This window comes from Kryptolebias marmoratus, linkage group LG16 (assembly GCF_001649575.2).
Source record: "Kryptolebias marmoratus isolate JLee-2015 linkage group LG16, ASM164957v2, whole genome shotgun sequence".
In the NCBI taxonomy this organism is placed as follows: domain Eukaryota; kingdom Metazoa; phylum Chordata; class Actinopteri; order Cyprinodontiformes; family Rivulidae; genus Kryptolebias; species Kryptolebias marmoratus.
This window is the reverse complement of record NC_051445.1, coordinates 16,448,495-16,470,768: the sequence shown is the minus strand read 5'-3', so window position 1 is coordinate 16,470,768 and position 22,274 is coordinate 16,448,495. Positions and strand designations below refer to the sequence as shown.

Below are 22,274 nucleotides of genomic sequence, written 5' to 3'. Positions count from 1 at the left end.
CCCTGGGGCAGCCTGTTTCTGGATGTGACAACCACCTGCCCACAGGAGCCCAGAAACTCACCGACAACAGTGTCCAGATAGTCATCGAACGCCTCTTTGTGAGAGATGATCACAGGGACCTCGAGGCCAGTAAACAGGTTATGAGCTGTAACCTCTGTGAGGCAGTCTGCAGAACAAAAGGAGAGCTTGTGTGAAAAAAGGAGGAGCTGCGAATAAACAGGACTCGTGTGCTAAGTCATAAACATACATTTAGACTAAAAATAACAAGCAAAGACAAAGAAAGACAGTACAGTTGTTTAAATGGTATTCTAAAATCTGAATTTTCCTTTAAAGCTGGTTTGTGTCCTGTCGGAGCAGAAGAGTCTTATCTTAGAAGGGGGGGATTATATTCTGAAATGGAAAAGGGTTACGTTGTTAACAGAAGTGTGTGTGTAAGTGGAGGGAGGCTCACCTCTGCCAGGCTGAAAGGCTTTCTGCAACACCGAGCGGACCGAGCTGCTCCCGTGCAGCAGCCTGTGGGAGGGCAGGATGGCCACGTAAGCCCCCCCGAACACCATCTCAGGGGAGGAGCTGTAGGCTGACAGGGTCTCCCCCGTCTCTTTGCCCTCCACCTAAAAGGTAAGAGTTAAAAAAAGTCAAAGAACTTCTCACCTCAAAGGCAGCATTAAAGCTGAATAATAAGGCCGACTTGCTGGCTTTCCCTATTTCAGGTTGGGTTGGGTTTTTTTTTGCACAACACCGATAAATTAATACAAATATTGATTTTAATACTTTACAAGTAAAGCCTCAAAAATTTACATCTGGACATCCATTTTTTGTTGTTGCTGGATTCTTCTTTTTTATTTCAAGAAAGCTTTTACACACATATTAGAGAAACAATATTAGGTTGTTTCTTTTTAAACCCTTAAGATGTCATTAATTATTGCATGACATCATGGTAAATATTTACAGTATTTACAGTTCAGGGTTGAGTCTCTGCCTAAAATGAAGTTTAGCTGCTTTCCTCAGTTCCTGGATGTTTATGGCCTGTTGTTAAAAGAAGAGGAGATGCTTCATTTCCTTGTTTTTTTTCCTAAAATTGGTACAATTTCTTAGTTTAAACCTTTGAAATGTTCCCTTTTTTTCCATGTGCATAAAATACGTGTTTATGAGATTTGCAAATCATTTCATTCTGATTTTAATTTACATTTTACATAATATTACAGCTTCTTCAGATGTGGGTTGAAGTTTTACATTTATTATTCATCCCACCAGACAAACTCTTCCTATAATCAGAGAGACAAAGTGTAAAATGCTCTTTCACATTTTTTTAATTTCTGCTTTCTTGAGAAAACCTCAAAGGCTTTTAAATAAAGTCAAAGACTTAAATAACATTTTTTTAAAGGAGTGTGCTCTAAAAATCAAAGGCCTCTCAACATTTTTTTTTTGTTGCCACTCAGCTTGAAATCTCAGGAAAGTCAGTCTAAACTAATTCTTGATATTATCTGTTGGAAAAATGACTTTCAGTGGAAACCGATCAGTAAACAGAGGCGTTAAAGACTTGAAGATAAAACAATAATCAGTGTTTAAGGTGGGAAAGGATCAAAACAGAGACATGGGGTAGAAATGGAGAAACGCTTGGTGTAAGAACAGAGAGGCTGAATGAAAGGTGAGATTGATGAATGATTAAAAAATGAGCCGAGAAGAGCGGAGCTGAGATTTACCTTGAGCTTGAAGTCGAAGTAGCAGCCGGTGCACTCTCCGATCCAGTTTGCCTGCATGCCTTTGACCCCGTACCACTCCGGAAGTTCCTCCAGAGCGTCCAAGAGAGGCTGAGAGAAGAAAACACAAACCAACAATTACGTTTGAAACTGCACACGTTCAAATGGGGACTATTTCTTTCGCCTCGCTGTGGAAAAAAAGCAATATTCTTTTAAGTATGAGCACCGGAAAATGCAACCGTCTTCGACTCGGGGTGGCCTCTTTCAAAGCATGGACAATTTATTCTGACAAAGCAGCCGCAGCGCTTATAAAAGCAGGACAAAATGGAATTTTCACAAACTCTGACCTCAGCTTCTTCTACTTTCATTGATATCACTGAGCAATCGCAAATCTAGGGTACATGCTCTCTCTTTCTTACACACACACTCACACACACACACATTTATTCTGGGTGATTAAAGAGAACTATGCATATCAATGAGGCTCAGTCCAAAAAAACCTCAGTTGGTCCATGGAGGGGGGGGACATGTTATAATTCTTCATTTCCTTTTCAGTCTGTCAACCTATTACCCACAATCCCTCCCTGTGCAGCTCAGCATACGCCGCCTCATCACAGAGTTATTGATACAAACTTAAATACTGGCTGGAGTCATCATTGGCATGATAGAAGATTTGGAGAAAAAGAGGCATAAATACAATGAAAGTGCCAGTTCTCGAAGGAATGCATTTCGCCCACCAACTTGTTTGCCAACGTTGTAAACAAAGGCCTTGTGTGATCTGTTTGCGCACAGATTTGTTGGGGATGGCTCTCAGCTACTATCACACCCGATTTTAGCTCAATATCTGTAAAATTGACTAAGTTATAGCAATCTTGTGTTTCCTGAGGTTGATTACTTACGGCGGACATCTTAAATGAGATTAACTCCAAAGGTTAATCAGCTCTAGGTGTACATCCAGTGATTGCTTTCTGAGAGCACTATTAAAATCCATCCAGTGGTTCGTGAGATATTTTACTGACAAACAGACAAACAGATACAAATGATTACATGATTGCCTGCCTTTCATAGCAGTGGGGTGGAGAGGAATAAATCGTAGAGGCTGCCCATCGGTGAGAGGCAGCAGCAACCAGTTCTACTTTTCTCTGGGCTTGAAAATACAGATCTGGCACAGAAAGCAGGAGCAAGTGAAATATGTACGGCAAGGACAGGAGTTTCCATGGTAACTAAGAAAAGCATGAAAAAAAAGCATGGTATGGCACTAACTAAAGATTAGTGTCTGGGAGAGTGAGAAAGAGATATCAAGTAGACTTCTAAGAAGAAAATATTACGCAACATGAAGCGATGCACGACACAAGTTGAAGAGACTCAAGTTTTTCCTCCTTTTATAAATTTAACTGGACGATACTGCATTAATAGAAACTTATAAGGTCATACTTGAGCAATACTGTCAGAGAGAGTCATTTGAGACTAATTTGCTTGTCTGCGTGGAGTAATAGACTGGCTGTATTTTTTTTTTCCCCAGACTTCAACAAGTGTGATTATGCATGAAATTGAAAAACTGCTGCAGCCACTTAATATTCTACCAACCTGAACGCTGTACATTAAAGTTGTTACCATTAATAAACAGTCTTGTGGAAAAACTTGACTGTTAAAGTGAGCAAACGCCGTCTGAAGTTAATGTTGTCGCGCAAACCTGAACACGTGCGGCGGTGACCAGACGAAACGCGCGCACGCAGGAAATCACAGTCCAATTACATCAGGTTTTATTTGGCACGCTCCCGTCCTCCCCCCCCCATTTCTGTGCTCGTCAGAGAAAATTAGAAATGCAGGAACACATTGTCACAGTAGGCTGCTTCCACCTCCACTCGCACCTCTGACACGGACACACATGGGCGACTTTGGCGCCGCAGCTAAAATGGAAAAAAAAAAAGGAAAAAAAAAAACAGTCGACAGACAAATTGGCTTTTCTTTTTTTAAACGAAAAATTAAAGAACCTGGCAACGAAGCCTTGCAGGGAGAAAACTGAGTTTTTTTTCTTTATTATATTGAAAGTCCAAAACATTTAGATTCAGTTCTGGCTACTTGTCAAGATTACAAACCTACAAAAGCTGCAGTCAGAAGTTTAATGTCGTATTTATTTGGGGCTTTTAATGATTTATTTGAACCGTTCTATTTCCAGGATGGAATGAAGATTGTTGTACTAACATACAACTTTACTCATTTTAAAAAACAAGATTTAGTTTTGGATTTATTATGGATTTTTTTCTAATTCACACAAGGTCAACATGATACATAGAGGAACAAATACATCCACCTCCACTAATATTTTGCAGCCACAGACTGTTCAAGTTGTTTCACCTTCTCGGTTTTTCTATGAAAACAAGTTTAGGTGACATGATTAGTCATCTTATGAAATATCATGTAATCATTAAAATTGTCAATTTTGCTTTGATTTTTACCCACAAAACGTGAAAATTTGCTGATTGTCTGTTTCAGAACACAGCCATCTAATTTTCTTTGTGCAGCTGACTAATTAAATATCTCAAGTTATTAAAAGATACCATCTTTGGCTCATGTTGTAATTTATTTTGACAAGTTTCTGCAAGTCTAAAGACCAAACAAAGTGTAAGAACCGATGAGTTTAAATTTAAGTTTTTTTCTGCCTGGTCACACAAAGCAGACACGTTGAACAACACCCAGTGTCGAGTGCGGCACACACACACACACACACACACACACACACCTAGATATCTCACACTGCACATGCATGTGCTGCATGTAAAATGCATGAACGAGCTCTCCTGAGGCTGTTTCAGTCCAGCGGGGCTCATTTGTCCCTGCAGAAGGCTGGCTCACCTCTGTGCAGAAAGGTTAAGCCTCATCAGCCTGCCAGGCCAACCCTGGGTCCGTTGCAGAGTTGTTCCCCTTTTCAACACTGAGACCAGGCGGACGATGGCGGTCTCCAGGGGTCTGATTGCAGAACCAGAAAGGCAGGGCAGCCATGATTGTTAACAGAGGGGTTTTCTGCTCTTTCTTTGGCCCACATGGCACGACCGACCAGCCATTCAGAAGTCACACCAACACACACGCCGCTCAGACACACTCGTAGTCGCACCTTAGCGTAGTTTGTCGTCTTGATGAACCATTGTGTGAGTAGCTTCTGCTCCACCAGAGCGCCGGACCTCCAGGATCGGCCGTTTTCATCCACCTGCTCATCTGCCAGCACTGTCTGATCAACGGGATCCCAGTTCACCACAGCCTGTGTGCCACACACAAACACACAAAACACCCACACATTCAAAATGAAAAAGCAGAGCTCAGGAAAAAAAAAGCTTGGATTTAACAGAAAAGTGAAATGCTTATTTCAAGGCTGTCCCATTTTATTATATGTAATCAAAAGGCTTCAAACCAGCTTTCTTCTTTTCACGTCTAAGAGAAAAAAAATAAATCTATGAATAACTTTAGTGCAGAGGCTATCCCCACCTCTTTCTGATAGGCCAGTCCTGCTTCAAAGAGCTTGATAAACAGATACTGGGTCCATTTGTAGTAGTCTGGAAGACAAGTGGTGACTTCCTGTTGAGAAAAAACAAGAGTCAGATCTGAAGTGCATCATGTCAGGAACACTCAGAAGAGAAACAGTAACTCTGAATTACATCACCTGAGCAGTACAACTCAAATATCTTGTTAAATGATGCCGTTACTCTCAGTCAGATCAGCTCAGGTTTATAGCAGGGCAGGCCTCATGTGAAGATATAAACTTATTCATTTCCCATTTATCAGTAATCAGCCTGCATGATCGGTTCCAGCTGGTTTATAAATACCTATTTACCCTTTACCTTCAAAACCGCATCAATTCTTGTAGGTAAACCTGCACAAAGTCTGGGATTTTGTATGATTAACTAATGATACTAAACAGGTGCTGATGATCATCACTCGTAAGTTGAAACACAGTCATGAACTGTGCAGAGCCCCGATCTTCATCAAATGAAGAAACAAGGATTCGAGCCAAAAACCTCCACAGATGATCTGTTCTTAGTCCTCCACGACGAACAACCTATCTGAGCTGAGCTCCTTCAAAAACTCTACAAACAGAAGATCTGATGATGTTTTGAAGGCAAAGGGAGTTCACGTCACAAACTGAGGAGATTATTTTGTTTATTTGATGTTAATTGATAAAAAAAAAACACTTAGAATTTATATTTGTGAATGCACTCTTTACATCATTTTTAAACAGCTGTCAAAAATGTTTGCACTTAAGTTTTTCTTCATTTTGTCCCTTCTCAAATATACACACCTTCCCACTTGATCAGACTGTGCGCACACACACACACACACACACACACACACACACACACACACACACCTGAACCTCGCCGCTTGTTTGGTTTTTGTTTTTATGCATTCTCCTTCCTATGGTTACAGTTTTTTTGTAAGTTCAAAATAAACATAAAATGCAGAAGAAAGCCAACAGTCCTTTAACCTCTGAGCTGATACTCTACTTTCATCAGCTCCTACTCACCCGGTCCCAGTTGAAGCACAACCCGAGGCTGTCCAGCTGCTCCCTCATCAATTGAATGTTACTGCAGACAAAAAAAAAACAAAGAGGCAACAAAATGAGAATCGAGGTGAACAATAAAAACAAAAATGATATGATCAGTTGTGGTTTTCTGTACCTTTTGGTCCACTCTTCTGGATCGAGGCCTCTCTCGATGGCTGCATTTTCAGCTGGAAGTCCAAAAGCATCCCAACCCATCGGATTAAGTACCTGCAGATCCAAACAGCAGCTCTGTATCAGCTGAAACATTATTCTACTGAACAATAAATTAATCATTAGTTGTGTTGATGTGCAAAAAAAAAAAAATCCCATCTTGTTTTTAGACTTAAAATCAATTTTGATCGTTTAAGTAATCAAGTTTTAGTCATTTTTGAAAGTTTTAAAAGTACTTTTTCAACAGTTCAGCTCACTATTTGCTGCATTTCGTTTACCCTTCATGTCATTTTGGAGTTTATTTATATTTTGCTTTCTTAATTGAGCAACACTAGGACAAAAATGCTAATAACATTTTCCCTGCTTCCCTCCATTACATATTGTGGTTAATATATGCATCCTAACTTCAGGTGTAATGTAAAAACAAGTCGGGGCTAGAGCAGGAGATGATGATGGCGCTTTATGCCAGCAAACACTAATGACTTAAAACATCTCTTTCTAAACAAATTCACTCTCCCTTCATATACTCTCTCCATCTCCGCTTTGTGTACACATCCATTTCATCGCCTCCCTCTTCGACGGGCACTCGAGAAGTCTCCTCCACTCATCTCTCGAGCTCTTCAGCTGTGTTTTTTTTCTGCTCACTGGCAGAGAAACGAGATGAAAGCTCGGGAGAGGAAGGCGGGAGCAAAGTGGAGGAGAAACGGAGTGACAACGAGTCGAAGGCTGGGGAGAGGATCGTCGCGCGGACTTTTAACGGGTCTGATGTTTCAGATGTAATGGTATCCTTGGTAACTGCAGGGGCCTCATTTGTAAAAGGCGAGTGCTGGATGGCAGGAGGCTGAGAGAGGCTCGGCTCGCTCTGATCGGGGTGGGGGGGACGAGCACACAGACACTGACTCAAGAAATAAAAATGTGCGAGTCACTGTCATGATATGATGCTACTGTTGTTTGTTCAGCATAAGTAGGTAAAAATAATCTGCTGTTGTAGAAATGACAAAAGGTGAGGCCAATCCTGAAAGTTCAAAGGGGCAAACATTTCCTCCACGAATAATAGTCCCACTTATCCACGACTACTATGTCTACATCCAGACTGATGATCGTGGTGTGGATTTCAGATCTCGAGACAAGAGGAGGAAGAACGTGGGAGTCCGTCAGACTCGTCTCATCACAGTCCTGTCTATGTGGACAAAAACGAGCAGAAACACAAACATATGCAGCATCGGCGGCTCTCTAGATCACAGAGGGGACTGAGGAGAGCCGAGTTTTGTGAATGTCGAGAGACCATATTAAACGCAAGTGTCTACCCACACACCGAGGCTGGACTTCATCTGTGGCAGCTCCATCGTCCTCACCACAACTAGTCAAACTAAAAACCTGCTGATGCTTCATCGCTTTGGTCTCATGTGCAGGAGCTGCAACAGAACAAGGGCTTAAAATTAACAAAACGCATGTTTTTCCAGCTACTTTTGTGCTGGAAAATTTGTGAATGTCTGTAAATATGATATCATTAGCAGCTGGTTGTCACAGCTGCACGACTTAAAGCTGGATATAAATTTAAAAATCTGGTTGACTTGTTGGAAAATACACTCATGTGCTTCCTTGTTAAGATTTAGATGAAAACATTGATTCAACGGAAATGGAAACGGGGCGTAGATTCTAAGAAATCTTTAGAGAAACTCAGCTTATCATCAAAAGATACAGTATACATGTCTAAATCTCACTATTTAACCCCTTTCTTTTCATTCATTTAATAAATACAAACAAAAACTTCTGGGTTTATGGAGATTGGACTGGGTCAGGACCTTCATTTCCTTGAACCTTTGATTATAGCCCAGCTAGCTGTTTCCTCTTGTTTTTGGCTTCTATCATAAATTAAGCTAATATTTATTTGTAGCAGCTGCCTTCAGACTCTCTGCACAAACAGTGAAATGTAGAATTAATCTAAAAAAAGCACATATAGCTTATTAAAACATGTCAAATTGCTCCATTGGTACAGAGAATATGTTTCTCTAAGAAAACTGTTTAACATAAGTACCCACTAAAGGCTTTTTAAAGATAAAATGTCCTCTAAATTTGTAAGAACTATTTATTTTCAAACAGTTTTTAGTTATTTGTCAGTAATAGTGATTTTTCTGCTTCATGTAATCAGTAACATAAAACCTTTTTGATTTCAGCAAGTCTTTAAATGATAAAATATTTAATTTAAAAGAAAAACTAATGCACAATACTGTGAAAAGTTCCGAATGATCCAATCAGCCTTTGTTGTAGTTTTTTTTAATGGTCTTGATCTCAGGTTCTCAGGTTTTTTGAGGGTTTGTCAAAGTTTTTTCTTTGGACTTTAAGCATTTCTGAGCAGTCCTTGTGCAGGACCACGACAGCATGTTGAGCAGCTTCTGATAAAAATGTAAAAATGAGGGAAGTTGACAAGAAGAGGACAAATAAAGAAGAATTAGGCATAAAAAAAGCTGTATCCAGCTGAGGAACAGTATCTGAAAGTCATATCTTTAGGAAACAGTAATAAAATAAATTCCAGCAAAGACCTGAGAGATGCAGATCATTGACTGTGTGTCAAGTTTTCAGCTAATAACTCTAAAAGTCTTTTTGGTGCTAAAACACTATTTTTCGGTGTTCATTTTGGTATTATTATTAACAAATTGTGTCACAAAGAGCCTAAAGATGCCATTTAGAATTGTTATTTTACCTGTCTATTATGTGTCAACAAAACAAAGGTTCATCTCTTGAGTTTAGGAGCCTTTTTATACCTGAAAGATTCAGGGGTCGGAGTTAAGCAGCTCAACAAACAAACAAAAAACGTCTCTCTGAAAATGTTCAGGTACTGAACTGAAAAAGCAGCCAAAGTCTAAAGATAAACTTTTAAAAGGTTTTCAGGAAGCCTGAAGAACTGCTGATCCAGACACTGAAAGATTAAAACCAACTCTGGCTCCGTTGAAGCAACGCATGTAGACTTTTGCACAGAACTTTACTTATTAGCCTTCTACTAATAGTTTTATTTTTTTTTTTTATATTATTGAATATTAAAACTGGACTGGTATGGTTTTATCCCCACATTTCTAAGTGTTACTTTATATATCAGAGTATAAAGATCTGATCTTCAAAACAGCAGAAATTCATCTAGAATATATCACAAATGAAAGCCCACCAACAGAAGTACACAGGCCTAATATAAAACCGTAAAGGAAGGAGCACTTTTCTCAATTTACCAAGTGAAAAGAGTAGACTGTGTGTATACAGCAGAACAGCTTTCAGACAGATGCTGACAGAAAGGACCCTCCTGTGTATGAAGTAGTTAGCAGCCATGTGAAACGAGTTCGCGTTTGGGGACAAACCCAGACAGAAGAAGGAGAGACTGTCTCTGCAGGTGGAGGAGAAGAGACAAACCGCTTAATGTAAAAAAATAAATCCGCCCGAGGAGGCGGGAGGCTCGCTGCAGACAGAGACGGATGGTTGTTGGGAAGGGGGAAGTGAACAAAGAAGTGAGCGGAAGGTGTTTGTGTCGCTGCAGGACCAACCTGACTGTCGCTGGCCACAGCTTCATTAACAGCAGGCTTTAAGTGGAACCAAACGGAGCCGTATAGATCGAAACACTTTGCTCTGGAACAGAGAGTCCGGCCCACTCAGACACCAGCCGGCTTGAGATCAAGGAGTATGGATTTTACCCTATTTACGCCTGCTTTTAGCCAAAACAAGAAACCCCGCAGTTTGAAAATCACCACAGCAGGTTGGACTTGTTCCAGTCGGACATCTTCCCGTTTCAAAAACTGACAACGAAGCAACAAACGGAAAACAAAAGGTGAACTATGAAGTCACTACGTTCTGTTTTTTTTATGATTAGAAGATTCCTAACATTCAAAATCAAATATATGAAATGTAACAAAGACAGTAAATGTGATGCTTCTTCACATCAAGAAACATTTGCTACAATAAATATGCGACGATAAATACTTTTAATGGATGGAAAATCCAAGAAAGAAAAGATTCACAATATGTAAACTATAACTCAAATAAAAGTAATTCAACCAGAAAGAAAGAAACCAGCAGTGTGAGGAAGATCAACTCTAAAAGGGGTAAAATTCTGAGATAATAAAAAAAAATCACGAGGCCCATCTCATGATTGCAGTCAAAACCAGAGTCGTCTTAATCAAAGCAAGTGATTTATTCAGTGGAGGAGAAGCGAGGACTTCGTTGGCTTCAGAAGAGGTGCACATGTCTCTTAGTGTATGAGCGATCAGGCCGACGTTTGACAATCAAAAAGCTGACAAGAAGAAATAAAACACACGAGGGAGAAAAGCTGTGTGCTCTGGAAAAAAAAAAATATATATAACTGTGTTTTCCAGATATCAAACAGTTGTTCATTGTTGCACTGATTGAAAGAAAGCTTTAATTAAATTCAGTCGTGGCAGCTCAGAGTGCCTTCTGTGTTTTAAAGAAAACAAGCAGCCGTACCTTATGGCCTCTCATTCTCTGGAAGTGGCCGATGACGTCACTGATGGTGTACACTCGCACATGACCCATGTGCAGCCGGCCCGAAGGGTACGGGAACATGGACAGGACGTAGAACTTCTTCCTGTTGGAATCCTGGGCCAAAAAAAAAAAAAAGAAAACAGGACACTTTAAGAAACATCCAGGAGAAGTAGGAAGAAACCTCGACAGTCATTTATCTTTTTTTTTTTCTTAAGGAGTCTCATATGGAAGATGGCGTATTAAATGAATGAGGTCAATGACTCAGTATGAGCCTCTAACAGCAGCTGAATCTGGTGGCAGAAACAGATATAATGGATGGTTTACAATTGCAACACTGTTACCATGGCAGCGTAGTACCAGTGAGTACCAGTTCCACCCAGTGATACATTATTACAGGAAACCTGACTCGTGAATTTTTCAGTAAATTAATTAGAGCCAACGTCCTGTCATAAATGCACTTAATCACTGTCAGCTTGTCCCAGACAGCCACACGCTCGGACCATTAGGATTTATCATCAGCGGGAGCGCCGGATCTGAGCCGCATAGACTCCAGCGTTCATAATAGATGAGGGGATAATAGGAAAACAACCTACTGGTTTAAAGCTTCAAATGTCAACAAACTTCTCCAGATAGATGATTTCAAAAACCTTTTTCACAGCAGACGTTCCAGGTTTGTGTTTCAGGAAAAGCCAAGGTGAAGTCAGCTGGAATAGCTGGAGCTCAACTCTATTAATGTCCTAATAGACCAATGAGACGCTGTGCTCAGGTTTTATGTCATGTTTAATACTGTCGATATGAGTTTTCCTTGCAGTGCCAGGTCAAAATGTCAGCTGAGACCAAAGAGTACAATAATCAGGGCAAGCTTGAGTTTGCTTTATTAAAATGAAGGATCACTAAGTAAAGTGCAGTCTCTGTCTTTGATATAGAAGCAGATTATGAAGGTACAAATTAACAAGATAATTAAATAATATCTGTGCCTCCTTCAAGGTCAGATTACGCAGGTGTCAGGTTCAGTGAGTGCCGAAAGACAAAGGGAACATTAGCTCCGTGGAAACATTATTTTTCCACCGATGAGCTGAACACCTAATATATGACATGCTTTACAAAAAAATAACCAAATAAATGAATTATAAACATCTTTTTTCTGCCAGCTTGGTTTGGGAACTTCAGATTCAACGTTCACTCGTTCACTGAGAGCCGTGAAATAAGGTCACAGGTAAAGCAAAGTACTTGTATTCACTGCATGACAAAATACTGCGAAGGATTAAATGAACCATTACAAACCTGCTGTTTTGAACTTTTATCTGCAAATAAATACAGTGGAATAAGATAAATAAGTACAACTTATGCAAACTAAACATTTATTCCTTGTTTAGTTTGTTTTTCTAAACATGTATGTGTCAAGATGACACACTAAAAGAAGCAGTATTCTCTATAGTATAATAAAAACAGTTCACTTGATGGTAAAATAAGTTTATTTATCTCAGTTTAAACTTGATAATAAAATTAGATGTTTCACAAAGAATGCACATAAATGGAGAGGCAAGGACAAGTAGATCCTGGTATATTTAAATGTCTAAAATCTGCTATTTGAAGTGTTTGATGTCATCCTGTAAAGATCTACAGAGCTATTTAATCAGGGAAAAATAAAATAACTGTCACAGAAATTTCTCAAATGTGGGTTATGGCGTTATTCAAGATTACCAAATGACATGTAAAAGGTGTTTGGTAAAAATTCTACACACCAAATCCCAGAAAACGTGCGTGTAAACGATGGTTGTGATGCCCCCAGGTGACACATGTGAGAGGTACAGACCCTCTTACCTCCTCCAGAGCCTCCTTCTCCCACTGGGCCATGATCCGCGGATGCCACCATTTTTCCACTCTGCGTCTCGTCTGGGCCAAGTAGTTGGTTTCCCACACTCCCGTCTCTCTGAACACGGTGCGGACGCCGGGGAACAGGAAGCGGAGCGCCGAGCTCAACAGAGCAGCTCTGCTTTGACGACACCGGGCTGTGCGCAGCGAGTACAGAGCCGACCGCCTCACGGACACCTGCATGATTGGGTCTCCTGGAAAAAAAAAGAAAAGACAGAAAATGTTGACATGTTGGTTAAATGCTGATGTTTTTATTGAAGTGTGAGTCAACACTGGACAGCTACTTGCACATAGGTGTGGCTTTTACTTTAAACACAAAACCGTCAAAACAAAAAGCTCAGAAACTATTTTCTCAAATATAAGAATTTGCAGCTTTTCCACTTTTTTACTTGTTTTTCTATATTTTCGACTGTTCATCTGACTTTGTAACTTTAGGCTTGACCAAAAGGTACTCGGCACATATATTTACCCATTTTATTTTTATTACGAGTAAAAAAAACCCACTTAATCTCATTTTAATATTACATTAACCAACTCCAATTAAAGATCTAGCGTTCTTTAAAGAAATGCATATCGCCCGCTACATTTCATGCAAGAGTTTTAAACTAATATTGTGTTGAAAAATAGTGTGAGTGTTTTGGCAAAAATCTTGACATTGGATTATGCAAAATCTCATACAATATTGCAAGCTATCTATTAGCCCTTGGAGTATGTGTCAGATATGACTCAGCCACGAGCACAACGAGTTTTTGTTAAAAATCTGTAAAACAGACAGAGTTATAACCATCTTCGGCTGCAGCAGCCATCTTGAATCGGTCTGACTCCAAAGCTTAATCAGAGACAGATGTACATCCAACGATTATTTACTGAGAATTTCATAAAAAATCCATCCACAAGTACATGAGATATTTGCAGACAGTCTAAAAAAACACAAAAAAATTGCTAAAACATTATTGCCCTTTTGCCTTCAGCGGTGACTGAGATTATACAAAATGCATCGAGTGGAGTTCATTCTCCCCGATTTCTTTGTCTCTGCAGTTAGGTGTGTCTATGTCTCTTATAAAACAAAATCATTTGTTACTTGTTAAAGAGCAATGCATCAAATCTTGAGGTTCATTTTTGTTTTTTCTTTAATGTGCATAAACATCTTAAAAATAGTGGATTTTAAAGGGTTAACTTTCCACTTTTAGGTTCAGCTGAGCGCAGTGTTTCACAAAGCGTTATCTGGGAAGTTGTCCATAGGAGCTGTTTGAAAAAGGACAGAGGAAGAACCACCTGCTTCATCATCAATCACAGGCAAACTACAACAAATGGAGCTCGAGCTGCTGAGCTGCTTTGTAAATCAAGCTCCAACTTCAGCCACTGAGGTGGAGAATAAAAAACATTGTCAGTTTCCAGAACTGTCTGTGTCATTCTGTGCTCCTCGGTCGGTGACAAAATACTCCTGAGTTTACAGAAGTGAAGCTGTAAATGTCCTCAGTGATGCCGTTGGACCGTTTCTGTCGTGAACCGCTGTCATATCTGCCGGTGATAAAACCCCGACTGGTCCCATCCGGCGTGCCTCGGCCAAAAAGCCTCTGCTTCAGGCCGGACATGATGGATTCCCCCCGTGGTCACGAAACTGTAAATCTTTTATGAAATTCATCTCCCTGCCAGAGCTGAACATCTCCCCCATGGGAACCGAACCCAACTATTTAAAGCAAATCTTCCATTTTACCTACAATGGTAAAAAAGGCTTCTAATAACTGATTTTTCTTTGTTACAAATATAATCGCTTCATGATGCAATTAAAGGCCTAGTGTTCCTTGAAGGAATGCATGTTGCCCACTGCTTTTCATGCCAGAAATTTAAACTAAGACCACTTTAGGCTGGGAAGGGATGGAGATGTAGCTAATTTGGTCAAACCTTGTCAAGGATGTTGTGCACGATGTGTTCGCACTCAGAGTATGTGTTGGGAACGACTCTCAGCTACTACCACACCTAATTATAGCTCAGTATCTGTGAAACTGACTGAGTTGGAGCCATTTTGGTGCTGGCTAACGTTGATTAGCAGTGGCAGCCATCTTGAAATGGGTTGACTTCAAATGTTAGAGTTTTAGATTTCCGTCCAGTGATTACTTTCTAAGAGTTTCATTAAAATCTGTCCACTGGTTCATGAGGTTATTTGTTAAAGTTACAGACAAATAAACTCACACACAGACACGAGCCAACACCTAATTGCCCTCTTGCCTTTGGTGACAGGCAATAAAATGCATTGAAATTTCATCCTAAATCTACAAGGAGCAGGACTAACATTGTGGGTGTCCACTTGTTTTGACATCTCTCCTCTGCAGTCGGCCACGTGACTGTTTTTCTTCACTGCTACTGTTTCACAGTTTGCAATTTTCACACCATGTCGCTCACACAACAGCATGTTTTTTGTGAAATGAGAGGCTCTGCGTCACTGCGAAGCCCTGGACAGGCTGTTCCTCATAAACCACCGGCCTACTCAGATGAGTGAGTGACAGCTTGCAGTCAACTCAGTTGATGCGTTCGTGTGTCTGCTGTAAAAAAGCCCCGTCTTTCTTTTTTTTCCCCCTGTTTTACAGGAGTTACAGCGCTCACACTGCTGCTGGACAGTCGCATTTTGCAACTACAAAAACCAAAGTACATGTTTGGATGGATAAAATAAAAATATACAACCCCTAATTTGGAAAAACTTGGGACGTTGTGTAAAATGTAAACAAAACCAGAATGGAATGATTTGCCGATGTCTCAAATGCAGATTTTCTTCACAATGGAACATGGTAAACATATAAAAATGTTTAAACTAGGAAAATGTACCACTTTTTCAAAGCTCTATCATACAAAGAAGAAGCCATATGTGAACACCATCCAGAATCACCACCATCCTCTCAGGACCAAAGCTTATTTAAGATAAACTGAGGCAAAGTGGAAAGCTTCCTGTAGGCAGACGAATCGAAATCTGAAATTATTTTTTATTTGAGATTTGCAAATCACCTCATTCTGGTTTTATTTACATTTTACACAACGACCCAACTTTTTCTAAATTGGGGTTGTATGAGCAAACTACAAGTATAAGTTTACATTTGTTAAATTATTCCTTATTATATTTTTACCACATTAAAAAAACTAACTTAAACAAAACTGAAAAACCCAATAACAATTTCTCATAAAGCTATTGTGTTTCAGCATAAAATATTTTGATTTGATCAAATATTTATACTATGTAATTACAGAAAATGTTGTCCTCCATTCCATAAAAACAGTATAAAGGTTCAAACTATGCCAAGTCCGTCCCATATAAAAAAACATTTGACATGAATTAGCTTTTCTAAACAGCCAGATTCATTCAGAGATGCACATAATCAGGCTGTAAGGTCATCAGCAATATCGGTGCAGTCTACATCCTGGAGGACAACTGCTGCTACCCCGACCCATCAGGAGAATAATCTCACAGCAGTGACGCACGTGGATCTCAGACAGCGAGACCTTTAGAGCTGCAGAGCGGAGGAAATGACAATCCACACGCCTCGACAACAGGGCGAGATAACCATGCAAATCAGGGTAAATAAATAAGAATTACGAGTCGTTATCAAAAGCCGGGGAAGAAATTGTGACGCGGCTCTTTTATGCAAAATTAAAATGGAAAGGCGCTCTGAATCAAACGTATTAGCAACAATTTAAAGGCCTAGCATTCTTTGAGGGAATGCATATCACCCTCCATGGTTCTTGCCAAAGTTTCAGAACCAAGATTTATCTTGTGTTGAGGAATAACGCGAGTTACAGCCCTTCTGATCAAACCTTAAAAATAAGGTCACACAACATGAGAGTATGAGCTTTGAATGATTCTTAGCTATCAAATTTTAACTCAATATCTCTTTTTGTCAGTCTTGTGTTCTTTGAAGGTCTGTTGACCATGGCAGCCATCGGTTAATCAGTTGTGGATGAACGTTACTAAAACTCCTCCAGTAGTTCATGAGATATTTCGCTGACAAACAAGATCACAGGCAAAAAACATTCTCGCCCCTCCTTCGCCTTTCATGCGATAAAGAGCTGAATAACTTTCATTTAATCTCTTTTTATATTTTTTCTTTTAAATTTACAAACAGATGTTTTTTTTCCCCACACAGACTCGAGGAGCTCCGAGCCTCCTCATTATGTAACAGGGAGTCTGACCAGCCTGACTCTCTCTCTCTCTCAAGGATAACGCTGAGCTTCATCGACTACAGAAGCGTAAAATCACCTCCTACCACCTGCTTGTGGGAATGTTTTTTTTTTTTCCCTCCTCCTACTGAAATCTCTAGAGGATAAGCTAAGTATCAGAGCAAACAGCAGCAGCCCCTCGAGCTTTCCAGCCTGGGTGCTTCTCCGCTGCTGCTGCTGCTGCTGTGAGTGGGCTGAGGCAAGACACGAAGACAATGTTTCTATGGTGACCGGGCTCATCCGTTTGGGGAGTCTCTTGCGAAGAGTGACTGAAAACTTCTGCAAACAGCAGAAGAACCCCCCCACCCCCCGCGGTTCTGATCCATTTACTGCACAAGCAGGCAAAGCTGCATCACTTTGTTGGGACCTTTTGGGGCAAAATAAAGAACGTTTCAAACAAAGCTCTTCAAAAGATGGTGTCAGTTTAGATTAAAGCCTGATTTATGTTACTCCCTTTATATATCATATTTTAATAATTTGAAGAGTATAAGCCTTTATGTTGTAAATATAGATATTTTGTAGAAATACTCTGCTCAAACTCTTTATAGTCTGGTAAATGGTAAATGTCCTGCACTTGCATAGCGCTTTATCAAGTCTGAGGACTCCAAAGTGCTTCACACTACAGTCAGTCATTCACCCATTCATCCACACACTGATGGTGGTAACAGCAGCCCTGGGGCAGACCGACAGAAGTCAGGCGGCCATGACACCGGCACCACCGAGCCTTCTGACTACCACCAGCAGGCAAGGCAGGTGAAGCGTCTTACCCAAGGACACAACGGCTGAGACGGACGGACTGGTATTAAAGAGATTTTTTTTTTTACAGCTATTCAAAAGTTTCAGACCAGAAGCAGATATGTTTACATCCTGGGAGAGCTGGTCATTTAAAAAATTATTTTGAAGAAATCTGCAAGAAGTAATCATTGGAGGCGCCTCTACAACTGATTAACTTTTAGAGTCAACCTGATTCAAGATGGCTGCCTCAGCTAACTGAATTTAAAAAGCATAAATAAATATATGCTCTGAGTCAATTTTACAAACATTGAGTTAAGATTTGGTGTGGTAGTAGCTGAGACTGATCCCCAACACTTATTCTGAGCGCTAACAGGATCTTTGTTTAAACTTTTGCCATTAACTATTTAGAGTCAAAGCTGTCTGTCTTTTAGCAAAATATCTCATGAACCAATTCATGGCTTATAATGAAACCTTCAGGTAATATTCATCGGGTGTACCTCTGCAGCTGAGTACTTTTTGGAGCCAACTTAATTTGAGTTGGCTCAAAGCCAAGAAGCCTTTTTAAAAAAAATCACAAAACTGGCTATAGCTCAGTCGGTTTTACATGTATTGTGGTAAAAGTTGGTGTTGTAGTAGCTGAGAGTCAGCCAAAAGCTACTCATTGCACAAGATCATTGTCTAAAACTTTAGTATTAACCTTATGAGTCAACCCTGTTTGTCTGTTCGAAAAGTATCTCATGAACGGCTGGATAGATTCTTAATGAAACTCTCAGGAAGTGATCATTAAATGAACATCAACATAAAGAGCTACAGACAATAACACAAAGAAATGGTTTAAACTGTGAGGAAAAACAGAATCTGATAATTATTTCCTCCAATCTTTGACAGATCTTTATAATGTTCAAAAAGATCATCTAATTACTATATCGCTCTTTTATCTTGTTTTTTTTTTATTATTATTTCCACTTTTAAGATTGTTTTATTGATTTTTATTCATTTGATTGTTTGACTAAAATTACATGTTTTTATTGTTTGGACCAACTTGCACTATTTCAAATGCATTAAATATATTTAAAGTAACAATACCTAACACAGCTTCCAAGAAGATTGCTCATATAGTAGATTGTTATTATAAAACCAAACCATCTACCTACCTGCTGCTGTACGTCAAAAGGATATTTTAGTTTATTTGCTTCACTTTGTTATACTTTTATTTTCTAAAAACAAACTGCCTGGTTGCTAATGATTGCACAGTTTTATAAACACAAATATAAAGTATCTGTGTCTCACAGGATTATTTTACTTTTGTAGTAGTTGTGTATTTAGTGTTTAATACATGTATTTCCCTCAGGTATTTGTTTTCAGAGTTTTCTGAAGTGTTTATGTTAAAATGTTGGGTTAAAACTGATCAGACTTCCAGGTTTTAACAGACTGTTGTTTAGACTTTTACGGATAACTTCAATTAAAAGTATTTCAATATAAAAGCGACATGATCTGGCTTTAATGCACAATGACTTGTTGTAAAGTCAGTTATTTTGTGTATTTCTAATCATTTATGTTGCAGTTTTATAACATGTATCCATCATAAACGTGTCCCCATACAGCATTTGTTTCTCTTCTATCACAAACAAACACAAACCTGCCTATTTTGCTGTCTTGTTTCTGACAGCTGCTGAGTGAAAACAGAACCAGAAGGTGAAAAACAAAAATAAAACATGTCGTTTTTAAAAGATACTTACGCTTTTATTTCCAAGCTCTCTGTTTCCGCGTTCTGCTCACACAGCCTTTAAACCAAATATTATTGTAAAGAAAATCACATTCCGTTGTTAAAAAACAAATAAATAACCCCGTTTCTCTATCACGACTTCACCATAGGCGCCGCCATCTTGGATTTCAATAAACTTTATTAACACAAGGCGAGCAAACAACAGCTTTTTATTTTCAACTCTCCTGTGGAAAAAATGAAAACAATGAAAAAAAAGTAAATTTCAACTACGTAATTATTCTTTTTTATATTTTATGTTTCTGACGATTTTCCTCAACTAACTGTATGTTGTGCGCGTGCACGGCTCTGCGCGCGCTCACACAGGTGTACCAGACTGCTGGTTTGAATGAACTGCATTTGTTACCCTAGCAACCATGAAATCACTAAACCCTATTAAAGCTTTTCATCCATCTGTTTTGTTTTGTTCATTCTGTGTAGCCTGTGTGAAGATAAAACTGTTTTCAACAGCTGATGTGTTTACATTTAACGGGACAAATGTTATAAAGTGTTGAGAGCCTCGGTTTTAACTCGCTTCCTGTGTCGTTTTCCATTCTTGTCAACAAGTTTATGCAAAACTATCTAAGAATTTGAGATGTGGAACCACAGGAGAAGACAGACAGCTGATCTCCTGATCCCAGTGATGATTAATTAAATAATAATAATCATTTTTTAAAAGAAAAGGTTACTTATTTATTTTTGTTTGTTTGTTTTTAAAGCTCGTGTCAAGTCTCCAGACGATAAATGAGAAAAATGTTTTCTTGTAGCTTTTTTCTCATTTCTTTGGGGGGGTTTTCTGCTCTTTTGATGCGTGTTTTGAGTTTGTTTTTCACTTTGAAAAGTTTGTTGGCTCGTGAAAAACACCTCGTGTTTTCTCTTTCTCTGATAAAAATCAATATCTGTGAGCACTTCCATATTTTCCTTTTGAACAATTCTTTTTGTTGTCATAAAATTGGTCCTCTGATGGCTGTTTTGCAGAAACCTTTTAAGTCAAACATGTTTTCCAACACTGGGCACACTGTATTTACAAAGAGTTTTACTATGATTATACCAGAATTACTGCATCCACTAAATTCAGTTTAAAGCAGGTAAAACTGGCTGAATTTACCACTTCAGATTATTTTTAATTATGGTTGGGTGGATGACTGCCAGCTGGTGGGTTGCCGGTTCAATCCCAAATCTTCCACCACGACTCCCTGGAAAAGGAGAAACAATAAAACAGAAACCAGGAAGTATCTACCAGCCAATGAAAGAGCTTGTTAAACTCAAAAATACCAAGAACAGGGAAATTCATGACTTCCTTAATAGACTTCATTAGCGTAGGAAACACAGGACCATCCTTTATGAAAGAAAGGAGATTATTATATCCCATAATTATTTTGTGCTCCCATCTTTAGAAGCAATGCTCCTGCAGTCTTATTAACCAGGACTCATGGAAATAACTGTAAAGGTCAGGATTGTGAGTATGAGCTGCCTCTGAGCACGTTAAAAGACTTTTTCTTCTTTTTTATCTTTTGTTGTTTATTTATTACCATCCCATATAATGAGGTCATGTTTTACATTTTATCTTACTTTACTGATATGATGTTTATTATAACAACTCCATGATTCAGTATATAAGAAACAGTTTCATGAATGAATTTGGTTTTTGTTGAGTATTTCTTGAACAAACATGGTTTTATTGCTGGAAAGCCTCATCACAGATTAATACAAGTGTGGTCAGATTTTATTCAAGCACTTTTCTCCCCCCTAATTTTTTTTTTTTTTCTTCTAGATTTCCTTAATCTCGTGACATTATCTATTGCGGCCAGGACAAAGAACTTAGTAAAAGATTGCTTTTTTTAATCTCTTGACTTTTTGACCCAATTTCAGATCAGGAGACCGAGGATAACTAAAATCAAAGGGCTGGCATTTCTTAAAAGAATGCAGATCGCCCTCCGCCTTTTAAGAAAGAGTTTTAAACTAAGGTCATTTACGATGAGAAGTTGTAGCCGTTTTGATCAAACCTTGTAAATGATGGTATGAATGAGGTCTGTTACCGCTCTGTGTATGTGTTGAGGATTACTCTCAGTTACTATCTCCCCAAATTTTAGCTCAATATCTTTAAATACGACTGAGTTACAGACATTTTTGTGCTTTCTGACTGTGGCGGCCATCTTAAAATGGGTTGACTGCAAAAGTTAATCAGTTGTAGATGTACTTCCAGTGATTACTGTCTGCTCATTTTGTTAAAACCTGTTCAGTGCTTCAGATGTTTTGCTAACATGACAGACAAACAAACACACACACACACACACACACACACTGATGCAAACAAAACTTTCTTTTTGCCTTCAGCAGCAGGCAATAAATGACAAAACAAATCAGAACCAAAATGCATGAAATATGAAACACAGTAATCTTTAAACTGCTCATTTCAGCATAATTATGTCCATTTTTTACATTTTAGTTCATATATTACATTTATTGTCGAATAACCTAACTTTTTGAAAAATATTTTAATATATAAATCTGACTGATTCTATTTCATTTTCTCATGATTTTCCAAATTCTTACTTTGAACAAAAAACAATAATTCTAACTTGAACTATAAACGAACCACTGAAACTTTACTTGCTGTTAAATTATTAAAGCGAGTCGTGAGACAGAAGATTTCTGCTCCAGAAAGGAAATATTCCATTTGATGAATGAACTAATGAGTGCAACGTCTAATGTGACAAGAGAGGAGAGATTTGTTTTTACAACCTGAAAACTTAACGAATGATCATTTTTCTGTATATTGATCATTAACATAGTTTTGAAC

At 38.9% G+C, this 22,274-nt stretch overlaps 1 protein-coding gene across 1 annotated transcript in view; it reads right to left on the bottom strand.

Annotated features, from left to right (window-relative positions):
- The window catches only part of lars2 (leucyl-tRNA synthetase 2, mitochondrial), a 37,614-nt gene extending 18,016 nt beyond the window's left edge, over nucleotides 1–19,598 (bottom strand). Inside the window, exons 1-10 of the mRNA XM_017438181.3 lie at nucleotides 19,449–19,598; nucleotides 12,718–12,962; nucleotides 10,876–11,007; nucleotides 6,374–6,465; nucleotides 6,220–6,280; nucleotides 5,184–5,273; nucleotides 4,816–4,959; nucleotides 1,704–1,811; nucleotides 452–611; nucleotides 62–166 (exon numbers count right to left, since the gene is read on the bottom strand). Coding sequence (XP_017293670.1) covers nucleotides 62–166; nucleotides 452–611; nucleotides 1,704–1,811; nucleotides 4,816–4,959; nucleotides 5,184–5,273; nucleotides 6,220–6,280; nucleotides 6,374–6,465; nucleotides 10,876–11,007; nucleotides 12,718–12,951 — 1,126 coding nt within the window. The 5' untranslated portion in view covers nucleotides 12,952–12,962; nucleotides 19,449–19,598. The remainder of the gene's footprint in view (nucleotides 1–61; nucleotides 167–451; nucleotides 612–1,703; nucleotides 1,812–4,815; nucleotides 4,960–5,183; nucleotides 5,274–6,219; nucleotides 6,281–6,373; nucleotides 6,466–10,875; nucleotides 11,008–12,717; nucleotides 12,963–19,448) is intronic.
- Between the last annotated feature and the right edge of the window lie 2,676 nt (nucleotides 19,599–22,274).